The 13,709-nt window shown below is 36.4% G+C and overlaps 1 protein-coding gene across 26 annotated transcripts in view; it reads left to right on the top strand.

Moving 5' to 3' along the window:
- hipk1a (homeodomain interacting protein kinase 1a) overlaps positions 1-13,709 on the top strand; it is a 53,810-nt gene that overhangs the window by 12,932 nt on the left and 27,169 nt on the right. For 13 of the 26 annotated variants that reach the window (XR_015522952.1, XM_087306134.1, XM_087306129.1 and 10 more), the window contains 7 exons: positions 768-891; positions 3,969-4,088; positions 4,190-4,276; positions 6,737-6,918; positions 6,998-7,148; positions 9,946-10,150; positions 10,265-10,386. Coding sequence is in view for 25 of the 26 variants with exons in the window: in XM_087306134.1 (XP_087162260.1) it covers positions 768-891; positions 3,969-4,088; positions 4,190-4,276; positions 6,737-6,918; positions 6,998-7,148; positions 9,946-10,150; positions 10,265-10,386 (991 nt within the window). In the remaining variant the exon portion in view is untranslated. 26 annotated transcript variants of the gene reach the window in all.

Here is a 13,709-nt window from a genome sequence, read left to right as displayed (position 1 = left end):
TCCTACGTTTACAATCATTCTCATTGGTTTTGTGAGCATTCAGAATGATGTTCTATAAGATTTATGAATTATGTTTGTAGTCACATGTTTTTACCCATGATTGACCCATAACGTTAATAATAGCACAAAATAATTAAAGACCGTTCAGAAATTTGATGCTTTAGTTGCCCTGTCGCCGTTTAATGACGTAATGTTCCGGGAAAACTGTAATTGTGTGGTGAATGTCAGTAAGGTAATGTTTTGTTCTGGAAATTATTCATTTACAAATTAAGCACTGCCTCAGACTATAATCGTACAACCAAAATCTATAATCGTTGCATTTCTGGTCAAAACATTGGTATTGTGTTATTCAAAGTATTACATAAATGGCTTTTTTTTTTTGTCAATTTATGCAAAAAAAAAGGCCATATTTTTAATCAAAATTTTGAAGAATTGTCATGAATAGTTAAAAATGTAGAACTATAAAATGTGAATCCCGAGCAACTTACGTTGGTCTCTTAATTATTTTTTCCATGCCAATATATGGTATCAGATTTTTAGGCGTCAATATTAGATTTCAAAATAAATAAACCATCAAGTATATAAATACACACGAAATAAAGTTAGAAAATACTTTTATAAATTGTGTTTTCAAACTGAATTGAAAATATATAAGATAAATTACGAACAGACAAACTCGTGCATCATGTGCGTCTTTGTCTTTTATATTACGAAAGGAAATCTGCGGTATGAAATAATTGTATTATAATTCGTCTGTTGTGACGCAGAGCTCCAGAGATCATTCTGGGCCTTCCGTTCTGTGAGGCCATTGACATGTGGTCTCTGGGTTGTGTCATTGCTGAACTGTTCCTGGGCTGGCCTTTGTATCCAGGAGCTTCAGAATACGATCAGGTCAGTAATAAGATTTGGTTTGATTTAATTGAATCAGTCCTGTGCAAAGAATTGATTAGATTTGCATAATTCAATTGGGAAAGCTAGACGTGAAAAGTGACACAAGGGGGCGCCTACACTTCTGCTCTCTAAATGACAAATATTGGCTTATATTTTAGTGTATTAATAGAAAATACACTAGCAATCAAATGTTTAGGATCAGGAAGGCTTTTAAATTGTTTTAGCCTATTCTGCTCACCAAACCTGTATTTATTTGGTTTTATTTAAATCTGTGAAATTCTGAAATAATATTAAAATAACTTTCACTTAATAAAAAAAAAAAATTAATGTTATTAAATTAAATGTAATTATTAAATGTAATTTATTCCTGCAATTTAAAACGTAATTTTCAGCAGCATTACTCCAGTCTTCAGTGTCACATGATCCTCCTGGCATAATTCTTACATGATGATCTGCTGCTCTAGAAACATTTCTTCTTATTTTTATTATAAGTGTTAAAACACATATTTAAGAAACATTCAAAGTAAACATGTTTGTTTATCTAAAAAAAAAAAAAAGTTTCAATCTGTTATTCTCTATTGAAAATGTCCCTGTTTTGGTCAATATAGCCTGCCCTTTGCCAGATTACCCAATTAGATTTCAGCTCCCCAGGATGCATTGTTTAAAAATGCATTGTATTTCATATCAGTCTTGAAGGTTGCTTTAATGTATATGAATGCGACCTCTGCAGGGCAGCAGCAGCATTTCAATACAGCTTTTCAGAAGCACAGAATAGTGCACTGCACTTTAACGAAATGGTATGGTTTAGAACAGGGGTTTTTAAACTAGGGTCCGCGGACCCTTGGTGGGCAGCAAGAGAGTGCTAAGGGGTCCGTGAGAAACTTGGCGGAAACAAAAAATGATTTTTATGAGATATTTTTTCCAATCCTAAATTTATTAATGACAATAATATATTAATCTATATATAGTTTATTGATTTTTTATAAGTAGATACTTAATAGTAATGTTTTTATCCCAAAATCCTTTGCCCTCTGAAAGTCTTTGCATACAATAAGCGGCTGTAAGTGCAGTACAGATGATGGAAAGATTTTTAAAGAATCCCGCTCCCGCAGGCAGTTCATGCAAATCTGACTTGGCGAGGGTTAAGGCAAAAACCAGAAATTATAACAAATCTAACATTGTGCTTGGTTTTACCTGCATGTTAAAGCAGGAAGTCGATATACCCCAGTGTTTTCTTTGTCAAGCGATTCTCTTCAATAAATGCATGAAACCATCCAAGCTCAATCGCCATTTACAGCAGAAACATGCCAATGAGGCAGAAAAATCGACTATTTCAAACCTCAGGAGTTGTGTTTAGCCCGGCAGGCTAGTATTTTTCAGCAGCAAGCATTAGTCCCTGAGAGGTGTTGAAAATGTCATATTTGGCATCACTCCACATCACGCGTGCTAGAAGCCGCACATAGTTGGCGATGCATTGTTATTACCAGCTACCAAAGACATCGTCAAAGAATTATTTGGAGTCTGGGCCGGTAGCCTAGTGGTACTGCGCGCTGACATATTGCACCAGTGTGCTAGTGACGACCCAGGTTCGATTCCCGTCTCGAGGTTCTTTGCCGATCCTTTCCCTCTCTCTGCTCCCAGTGCTTTCCTGTTTGAATTCTCTACTATCCTATCAAAATAAAGGTAAAAACCCCTAAAAAATCATAAAAAAATTTAAAAAAAATAATAATTTGGAGAGGAAGCGGCACAAAAGGTAGTTGTCTGCCTTTGTTAGAAAACACAGTAAGCAAAAGCATAAGTTCAATGTAAATATTTTGCAGTTTTCCATAAAAACAAGACAGGGAAAAAAAACTACAGAAACTACAAATGTTACAAATATCAAGATTTAACTTTTCATCTACCACTGCCTCATTTAGAAAAGCTATCTTTTTCAGTTAATATAAATATATATATATATATATATATATATATATATATATATATATATATATATATATATATATATATATATATATATATATATATATTTTTTTTTTTTTTAAATGAAATATAAAAATTGAGAATAACTTTTGGCTGTAGTGAGTTGCCAACTAAAAAATAAATAGCTTTCAAAACAATACCATTTTGCATGCCTGTGAAATACGAACTATAGTGTGTTTACGTTATACAGAATTTTAGTTTACATATTTATATTTGAAATATATAAGTGCTTTTAAACTTTAGGCAAAGGGGTTCCCTGCAAGAAAACATCATAAATGGGGGTCCCTGAAAATAAAAAGTTTGAAAACCCCTGGTGTAGAATATATTTAATACATATTAAACCTCTTTAACATTATTAAAAGTGAGTGACTAATATTTGTTGTTTTGGATGGAATCACAGTTCATTCATATTCAAATATGTTTATGTTATGATCGATATCTGAGGTAAACTATCTGCTGCTGCATTCCATAAGACAATAAATGCCACGTAAAATGATATTCAAACTCATATTTATAGCATTTAACACTGAAAAGAGCACATAATCAGTACCTGATGTGATCATTGTCTTAATAGTTTATGCTGCTGTTCAGCCTCGAGAAAATAGAAATTTCAGATGGTGGTTTGGACTAAAACTCCTTCATACATAGAAAAGATAATTTTTATTGTGCGTAGTTACGGTGTAGACTCGATATTCAGGCACGCTTACTCCTGTTGGTGTCATCAGTCTGGTAACCTGCATTTACGTGGAGTCGTTGAAGGAGGGACCGGATGACAACGTGTTTTGAATTTGAACTGCAATACCTAGTTTAACCACTGGGTGTCAATCTTACATCCTGCACTTTTAATGGCTATTTTAAATTCCTGTAAATGATCACTATGCTAGAGTTGTTCTGTATTTGTCATTAAATAAATGCAGCTTTAGAGAGCAGAACGGTCTTCTTTTAAAGCCATAAAAAAACCTTAGTGAATCCAATCAATTGATAGTACATTTGATAGTATATAACTAATTTGGACCATCTTCTGCATACACTACTTGGCTACAATCCAAATGTGCTAAATGTGTTGTATAATCTACATTCAATGTATATCCCTACAGATTCGGTACATCTCCCAGACTCAAGGTTTGCCAGCGGAGTATCTCCTGAGCGCTGGCACTAAAACCAGCCGTTTCTTCCACAGAGGCCCAGACTCCAGCTACCCTCTCTGGAGACTGAAGGCATGTCCCACTTAAAGCACCGCTGTGTGTTTTATTTTCAAAGACATCAGCGGTCAATTCATGATTGAACACTTTCCTCACTGATGTGTTTCTGTTTTTAGACTCCCGCCGAGCACGAGGCTGAGTTTGGCATCAAGTCCAAAGAGGCTCGCAAATACATTTTCAACTGCCTCGATGACATGATGCAGGTAGTGTCGAGTGTACAGTAATGGGTGAAAAGATCATCAATAATACAAATATGAGCTTATGGTTGAGTCAAATATGAAAATAGGGTTTCAAGCAATACAAAAGTATCAATACAGCTAATATACAAAAATATGTGACCCTGGACAACTAAACCAGTCTGGTATATTTTTGTTAGTAGCCAAAAATACATTGTATGGGTCAGAATGGATTTTTTATGCTACATATATCACAGTGGAGCCACAGAATTCTTGAAATATATACTTTTGCTTTTTAAACCAATAGGTTTTACCTATTTATCAGCAAGTGTATGATCATTTAAAATATAATATCTTTTATGAATGCATTTTTAAATATATTTTATTGAGTACAGGTTAGATAAAGTATGTTGAGTCAATTTTACATAAATGTATTTGTCACACTGAATTGTGATGGAATTATTAACACATGTATGTTAAAGCTGGACATTTTTTAAATAATGCATGTTAAAGTTATATAATAATAGTAAAACTTTAATATTATTATAAAAGTATTATAAAGTTATATTAGTTTTATAGGTGAAGCAGTAGCGCAGTAGGTAGTGCTGTCGCCTCACAGCAGAAAGGTCGCTTGGTCGCTGGTTCGAGCCTCGGCTTAGTTGGCGTTTCTGTGTGGAGTTTGCATGTTCTTCCTGCGTTCGCGTGGGTTTACTCCGGGTGCTCCGGTTTCCCCCACAGTCCAAAGACATGCGGTACAGGTGAATTGGGTAGGCTAAATTGTCTGTAGTTTATAATTGTGTGTGTGGATGTTTCCCAGAGATGGGTTGCGGCTGGAAGGGCATCCGCTGCGTAAAAACTTGCTGGATAAGTTGGCGGTTCATTCCGCTGTGGCGACCCCGTATTAATAAAGGGACTAAGCCAACAAGAATATTAATGAATGAATAAATTAGTTTTATAAACTTTACATTATTATAAAGTTCATTATTATTCTGGGAAGAAGACAGAGTCGGTGTGTGTGTGTGTGTGTGTGTGTGTGCGCGTGTGTGTGTGTGTGTGTGTGTGTGTGCGTGTGTGCGTGTGTGCGTGTGTGTGTGTGTGTGCGTTTGCTCTCTCTTCTCCCTACTGCTCCTTCTCCTCTACTTAAGAGGGGTGTCTCTCCAGCCCAATCACTAGAACAAACAGGTGTTATTCATTGTTTCCGATTTGGCCGCTGATTAGCAGCCGGGTTCCAAGCATGCTCTCCCCCCTTTTTGGCTGTTGGATCATGCTTACCTCTCCACAATTTTATAATATATTAGAGTTATAAAATAATATTATTTACATTATTTATGTTCACATCTTATTTACATTTATGTTCACTTCTTAAAATGTATCTTCATATTTATTTTACAAGTGTGTGTGCATATATGTATATAATATAATATGTAAAACAGATAATAATATTTACTGCAATTTACATATTGAAATCCCAGTACAGTTTCAAAGCAGACTGTATTTAGGGGTTATAGTAAAGTTTGATATAAAAGCATGCAAACCTTAATTAGCTTAAATAACTAATTTAAATCATGCTCATTTTGATAACACTTTTCAATATAGTCCATTAATTATGTTTAGTTAATGCATTAAGTAACAGTCAATTCTTGTAATTTGACAAACAGCTATTTGTTAGTTGATGTTAGCTTAGATCTATTAACTAACCTTTACAAATGCATTATTAAAATCAAAGTTGAATTTTGGAAAATAATTAAATTAAAATTTAAAACGAATCAAATTAAAAGTTGAAATTAATATTAACAAAGATTTTAAAATATTGTTGACAGTACTTTAATATGTTGACCCAATCGAATTCTGACCTACAAATAGTCAAGAAACTACATTTGAATTTTAGACTTTTTAGATTTTAGATTGATTTACTTATTTACTTCAAAAGTGTTACATACAGTACTGTGCGAAAGTACTGATTGTACAATGGATATATGTGACCCTTTACCAGCAAACCAGTCTTAAGTGTCAGTTTTCTTTATTTAATTGAGATTTACACAGGGTGAATAAATGATCTTTCACTTGCTGTATGGTTTGTTAGGATAGGGGTTGGGTTATGTTAGAGTTTGAATTATTTTGATTAAATTGTTTAATTGTGAAAGACAATGTTGGAGAGAGGCTGTTTGACCTGGTTTGAGCTGCATTTCTACTAGTGTTGTTAGCAATATTGTCTGAATTGTTGAAATTACAGAAAGGTTTTAATCCATTATGTTATTCAATCCCATGCCATCTGATGAAACACAAACAGTCATAAAATGGCCTCCTCAGGGTCCAGACCTGAATGTTATAGAGGCTGTATAGAGGCTTATTTTCTTTATTTTCTGTTTGTTTTTAATAAAGAGACTGATTGATTATAGATTGTGCAAAAGTCACAGGCTAACAAGGATGCTTAGGATTGTGCACAGTATAAACTCATTCCTTGTTTCTTTGTTTTTTCCTCTCCAGGTCAATATGACTAACCTAGAGGGCACAGACATCTTAGCGGAGAAAGCTGACCGGAGAGAGTTTATCGACCTGCTAAAGAAAATGCTAACATTAGATGCGGACAAGAGAATAACACCCACCAAGACCCTCAACCACCCGTTTGTGACGATGACCCACCTGCTTCACTTCCCACACAGCTCTCAGTAAGCCCTGATATAATCCTGAAGGAGTTTCCACACCTCTCTCTGTTTTAAATCTCACTGACCACCCTTTCTTGCACAGTGTGAAATCCTGCTTCCAAAACATGGATATCTGCAAGCGCAGGTGCACCGCCTTCGACAACAACAAAAACCTATTCAGCAGCCACAATGGCCCGAGCGCAGCCGCCAACCTCACCGTCACGTTCAGCAGTCAACTCAATCAGCACAGCCAGGTGTGTGGCGCACGGGCATTATGGGAAATGTAGTTCGTTTGCAGTGCACTCGGATTCAGTTTGTCACTTGCATGGGGAAAAGAGAATGTTTTTATGCAGCTCAATGTAATTGGTAATGTCAAGCTGGCTAAGAGTAATGGTTTGTCTTAAATCACAGTTCTGTCGTCTTTTACTTAATCAACCATATGCTTCTTCTTTCCAGGAAAGACAAAAACTTTTTTTTGACAATGTCAGTTTATACTCTACCTGACATAAGTCTTGTCGCCTATCCAAGTTTTAGGAACAACAAATAATAACTTGACTTCTGGTTGATCATTTGGTATCAGAAGTGGCTTATATGAAAGGCAAAGGCCTCTAGATTATGCTTATTTTACCAAAATAAAACATGATCATGCCTTGATTGTTAATTATTTAATTGGGACAATAAGGTCTGACTTTGCTTGTGTTACTTAACAGAAATATTCCACGTTATAGAATATAAAGTCATGATGCAGTGGGAAAAGAATTAATATTGTGTATGACTCCCATGATTCTTTGGATTCATCTTCAATGCCTCCTCCTTCATCTTACCCCAGTCATGCTCAATAATGTTCATGTCTTGTGACTGGGCTGGCCAGTCCTGGAGCACCTTGACCTTCTTTGCTTTTAGGAACTTTGATGTGGAGGGTGAAGTATGAGAAGGAGCGCAATCCTGCTGAAGAATTTGCCCTCTCTAAACGTCTACATAAATTGTATGGATGTGTGGCAAATTATATGGAAAGCAGCATTGTGGCCTAATTAGCATATGTGACCCTGGAGCACAAAACCAATATGTTCCACATAATAGTATATTTTTGACAACAATATTTGGCTTAAAATGATAGATTTTTCTTTTATGCCAAAAATTATTAGAATATTAAGTCAAATTTCTTAGTAATGAAGATGATTAGTAAATTTTCTACCATAAATGTATCAAAATACAATTTTTGATTAGTAATGTGCTAAGTGTTTTAGGCAGGCGTCTTTAAAGGTGATTTCTTAATATTTTTTATAAACTTTTTTTTATTGCACAAAAGGGAAATTAAAGTGAACATAAAATTATACTAACTGTTATTATGAAGAGTTATTATTATCATATATAATAGTTATTATTATTTTATGTTATTATTAATATTTGTTATTAACTATTATTTTTTATAAGTATTTATTATTATTTTTTTTTTAGGTGTTTTTCACCTTTTATTGGGATAGGATAGTGGAGGACAGACAGGAAAGCATTGGGAGCAGAGAGAGGAGAAGGATCAGCATAGGACCTCGGTCGCCACCATTGGAATATTTTTTGCTCCAGACTTCCATTCTCATTCACTTCCATTTAATTTTAGACGTTAAAAACAGCTTGTTATGTTGCAAACTGATATTTTCTTATTATATTATTCTACTATTTATGTATAGTAATGACCACACTTTTAGAGCCTGTTTTCTGCCGTTAATTGTTTAACTCAATTGGAAGTACAAAAAACAAGCACAAAAAAGGAAACGAGTGCACTTCCGTGTTAGGAGAATAAGGTCAATACTGTAGGTTATTCTTTCCAGTGCAATGTATTGTGCCAATAGTTTTAACCATGGATGGACTTTCTATAGTCTTCTAATACAGGGGTTCCCAAACTTTTCAGCCCGCGACCCCTAAAATAACAATGCCAGTGGCTCGCGACCCCCAATATCCTCTGAGGTGGTTATAAGTACAGAAACTTTGCATGCAATGGCGCACACACACCAATAGACCCAAGTCTATTCTTCGTAGATGTTTTTTTATGTATGTTAGGGCTGTAAATGTGCCAGAAAACTTAACCTGGTCATCAATCTGTTGCATCTGAAGCTATTGCTGTGTATTTAATATAATGTAATTACCCCAGCGATCGCAATCTAATAGAACTAGTAACTATAAGCTACTATAGTAACTATATACAGTGGTATATAGTGACTATAAATGACTTTATGATTTTTTTCTTTTCAGTAGGTTATGGATAAAATATGGTAATTCTTATGGTTTAATAAAAATAAATAGATTTTTGGAAATCACCAGGCGACCCCCCTTCATTGTCCCACGACCCCTCGGGAGGTCCCGACCCCCACTTTGAGAACCACTGTTCTAATAGAATGCTATAAAACATCTTGCAAGACACATGCCAATCTTTCTCAATATTTGAACAGATTCTAGATGTTCAAAAACTTGTATCTCCGCTGAACATTATCAATATTATTATATTTACATTTACAATTACATTAGATTGATAAATTGTCTATTTAATCAGCTTCCATGTGATGTTTAAATCTCAATTTTGACAAATTGACTGGTTTTGTGGCCAAGGTAACATAACTGAAGGCACACCGACAGTACATATTTTCAACTTCTCTCTAATCACGCCTAAAAAACTCATCAAAACGTTAGAAGAGACTCTAAAACCTGTAGTTAATGGGTCAGATAAGGGAGACAGCCCAAATATATACTATTGATGTGTCTGCAGGTACATGGCTGGGAAACACTGCCATACAGTATATGAACAAGCAAACCTAAACAAACCAATTAATATAATGTGGACCCACAAAAAAACAGGAGCTCCATCGATGAAAGCATCATTTAATTTGTCTGTGCAAAAAAAAAGTTAAACAGCAGCAAGAGCAAAACGACATCAGAACTGTGATTAACAGGCGAACTACTGCATTAACCCATAGTATGCATGCTATATTAAGGTCTTGTGTGCTATTTGTGTGTTAGTCAATGGTGCTAAGAGTCTCCCTCTCTTTCCGTAACTGCCAGATGGCCTCCACAGGGGGCCAGTCCCTGTCTCTTAGCAGCAACGTTCCTTTACTGAACTACCAGCCTGGTCTGTACCAGCAGGCCACTATAAATATCCCAGGCTTGGCTCAGCAGAGTGTGCCGCTGCAGGCTCGCCCTACTCAGCTGTGTGCCCAGACAGAGCCCTTCCAGCAAACCCTCATTGTGTGCCCTCCTACCATCCAGGGTGAGCCCCTACCCGAGCCATTTTTACCCAAACCCTCTTCTCCCTGCATCCTTTCCTCCTAGACTCACGCTGCTTCCCAATGCATTTAAGCTGAATCGCTCGTGTTTCATTCAGCAGGGCTGCAGACCTCCAACAAACACACTGGCTATCCTGTGAGAATGGACAACTCTGTGCCCATAGTGCCCCAAAACCAGTCCACACAGCCTCTGCATATTCAGCCCAGCATGTTGACACAGGTAGGCATAGACTTGCATAGTTTTTTATGCGATGTGTTATGTTGTTATATGTTGTTTTATCCTTGTTTCTCTGTTTTATTTCCATAATACATGATGGATGATAGATTTTTGTAGTCCAAATATCTAAAACTTCTCAAATCACAAAGCATTTTTTGATCAAGCATAAAATGTTTTAAGAAATAATGTATCAAAACTAAGTTAGTTTTTTCTTAAGTGAAGTTTATTTACAAACAAATTTCGAGAGGATCACGTGCTTATGATTGTTCACAGCTGTTCTGACTTCAGCTAATAACCGATTATCCTATCAGACGATCCTTCACTCGCTATAAATAACCAGACGTTTCTCATCTCAATATCTTCGTCTCGAAGAAACCCCCCCACCCAACCCTACTTTCCCCCCTTTCAAACGGGCGTCACGGTGGCCAGCGATTAGCGCTGTTACCTCACAGCAAGAATGCCCCTGGTTTAATCCCTTTCAAAACCAGACGGCATTTCTGTGCGGAGTTTGCTAGTTCTCCCCGTGGTCGCGTGGGTTTTCCCCGGGTCCTCCGGTTTCCTCCCACAGTTCAAAAACAAGCACTCTAAACAATTAATCCAAAATATTTTAGCTAAACTCGGAGTACACCTTCAACATCCATATCTGACACTTAGCTACAATAAGCAAGAGGGGGAGTCATCGAGATCTACCTGAGCTCAAACTTCCCTCTCGCCTTGCAACGGGAGGGAGCCCAGGGCTCGAGGATCTTATAAGCTCAGGGCACTCTCCCGAGACAGCACGCCAAACTAGCCTTATTATTAATCATCAGCTAAGTGTGAACTCTTAAAAACAACCAAAATCATCTGCCAGTGTGGTAAGCTAAGAAAAACAAGATTATTTTGCTTACCTGATTGGCAGATTATTTTGCTAGTTTTGTAGCAGGGCTTCTCAAAGTATGAACTCCGGCTCGGATCCGGACCACAAGGGTATTCAATCCAGACCCAACTCTATTTCGAATTGAAAGACTATGCGTAAAGGATTCAAATTGTGGATTTCCTTCATTAAAAAATGTTTAGTTGTTTGTATTTTTGTGAAAAAAATATGTGCCTAAATAAAATCGAAGACAACAATTTCAAAGTTTTCTGACTGTTGTTATGACATCCAGTAATGATATGAGGCTTCATGTGATCGAGCGGGCTAATCAGGTGTGCGCGCCTGCTTTAACCACCGCAGCAAAGCGATCATTTTAATGGATGAAGATGTCAGTCGTACGGAAAAGAAAACTTGTTGAAGAGAATTGACAGTTCAATGGACAGATGTGTTTATTTTGCCACAAGCCAGCATAAAGCCAATCAGCTTGATTTGTAATGAGACTTGAAGCGCCAGTATGAAATGAAACACAGACATTTTTAACAGCAGTAGCCACAAAATACAGATATAAGGGACGCAAAACTGTAACACCTAAAGTTTTCGATACACACCTTTTGTATTTTTCACCTTTTTTTTTGGAGAGAGGTCTGGATGCAGACCTGGTGCAGCTACAATCTGAGCTGCATGCTGCAATGCATTTTGATGTGCTCACCTAACCCCACCCCTAACCCTGCCCCTCACAGTGACGTCACTAGCTTTAGTGAGTGCATTGTGTCTGACATTGCATCTCTGAGCATCTCAGCTTGCATCATCATGGCTGCATCCAGATACTCTCAGCCTACCATTTGTTGTGTTTTGAACAAAAATGCACTTATATTAGTGGTTTTGCCATTGTATTTCATGTCTTTTGAATGCAAATGCCACTTTATTTAAAGGAAAATAAATAATGTTGACTTGTGATGCATGTTATGGGTGTTTATTAAAAACAAGTTATGTAATATCTGTTGTTCCAGACCTTTGAGATTTGGACCTTTTAATGTAGACATTGAGAACCCCTGATTTATAGGAAAAGTCAATTCCTTTTGGTATATAAGTTTTAAAACAAGACAATATGTTTTGCTTTTCTACAAAATGCTTTTTAATTTAGTAATTTTTTTAGATATTTGGACTAGAAACAAGGCAAAATGTAAGAAAAGCATTTTTTGCTGTCCATATCTTTGATTATGAGTGTTTGTTTTTGGAAAGCAACCTTTTTTATATTAATTTACAGTTTTGCACTGATCAATTATTTAGTGAAAACTGAAAACGAGCCTTTTAGACTTTTTTTCTGAACAGGTTTTTCATCACACAGATCTTTTCCTGGAAAATATCATCTTGAACCACTAAGTAACATTGAAGGGATAGTTCACCCAAAAGTAATACTTTACTCACTCTCATGTGATTCCAAACCTTTATGAGTTTCTTTCTTCGCTTGAACACAAAAGAAGATATTTTGAAGAATGTTAGAAACCTGTAACTATTGACTTCCATATCGTAGTAGAACTACGATACTTAGCCGGATTTGATCATTGATGATTTGACATGATGTAAGATATTTTTATAAAACTCATTCAGGAGTTGTCATCATAGCAACCAGTCTGTACGCTCAACTCTTTTATTTAATATTAACAGGATTAGACTGCGTCATTTTAAGCTAAGTATGTAACAACTGCTGATATTTTCTTATAAGAGTACTAAATTAAATTGGGGAAAATAACAATGACCAAATTGAATATAGCAGCTTTTTGTTTCTCATTGGTCTTAGTACACAATGGAACTACATCCGTCTTTTGGATGAGTTGTTAAACTGAGGTCCTGACTCTCTGTGGTCAAAAAATACCATGGCACTTTTTGTTAAGAGCAGGGGTGTAACCCTGGTGTCCTGGCCAAAGTCCCTCTATCAGCCCTTACCATCATGGCCTCCCAATCATCCCCATCCACTGAATTGGCTCTATTACTTTTACTTCACTCAACCAATAGCTGGTGTGTGGTGAGCACACTGGCGCCGTTGTCCTGTGGCAGCCATCGCATTATCCAAGTGGATGCTATACACTGGTGGTGGTGTGGAGAGACCCCTCACATGATTGTGAAGCGCTTTGGGTGTTTGGCCAAACACAATAAATGCACTATATAAATACACATTACATTACATTACAGAAGGGTCAAGCTTTAAATGAGAAAAATATTTAAAAAAATTTTTTTTTTTTTTTAAGATTTATTTTTGGCCTTTTTTGCCTTTATTATTAGATAGGACAGTATTGAGACAGGAAGCGAATTGGGAGAGAGAGAGAGGGGGTAGGGAAATTCGAACTCGCTACGCCCTGACGTGCTATTGCACCATATGTCGGCGCGCTAACCACTAGGCTATTGCGCCGTCAAAATTTTGGTTATTTTTGAAGGAGATGCTAACGGTCTAATCTGATTCAGTGAATTATGC

Source organism: Danio rerio, chromosome 23, assembly GCF_052040795.2.
Source record: "Danio rerio strain M-AB ecotype USA chromosome 23, GRCz13ab, whole genome shotgun sequence".
NCBI lineage: Eukaryota > Metazoa > Chordata > Actinopteri > Cypriniformes > Danionidae > Danio > Danio rerio.
Note: the sequence above shows the minus strand (reverse complement) of the source record. Positions and strands in the feature narration are given on the sequence as shown.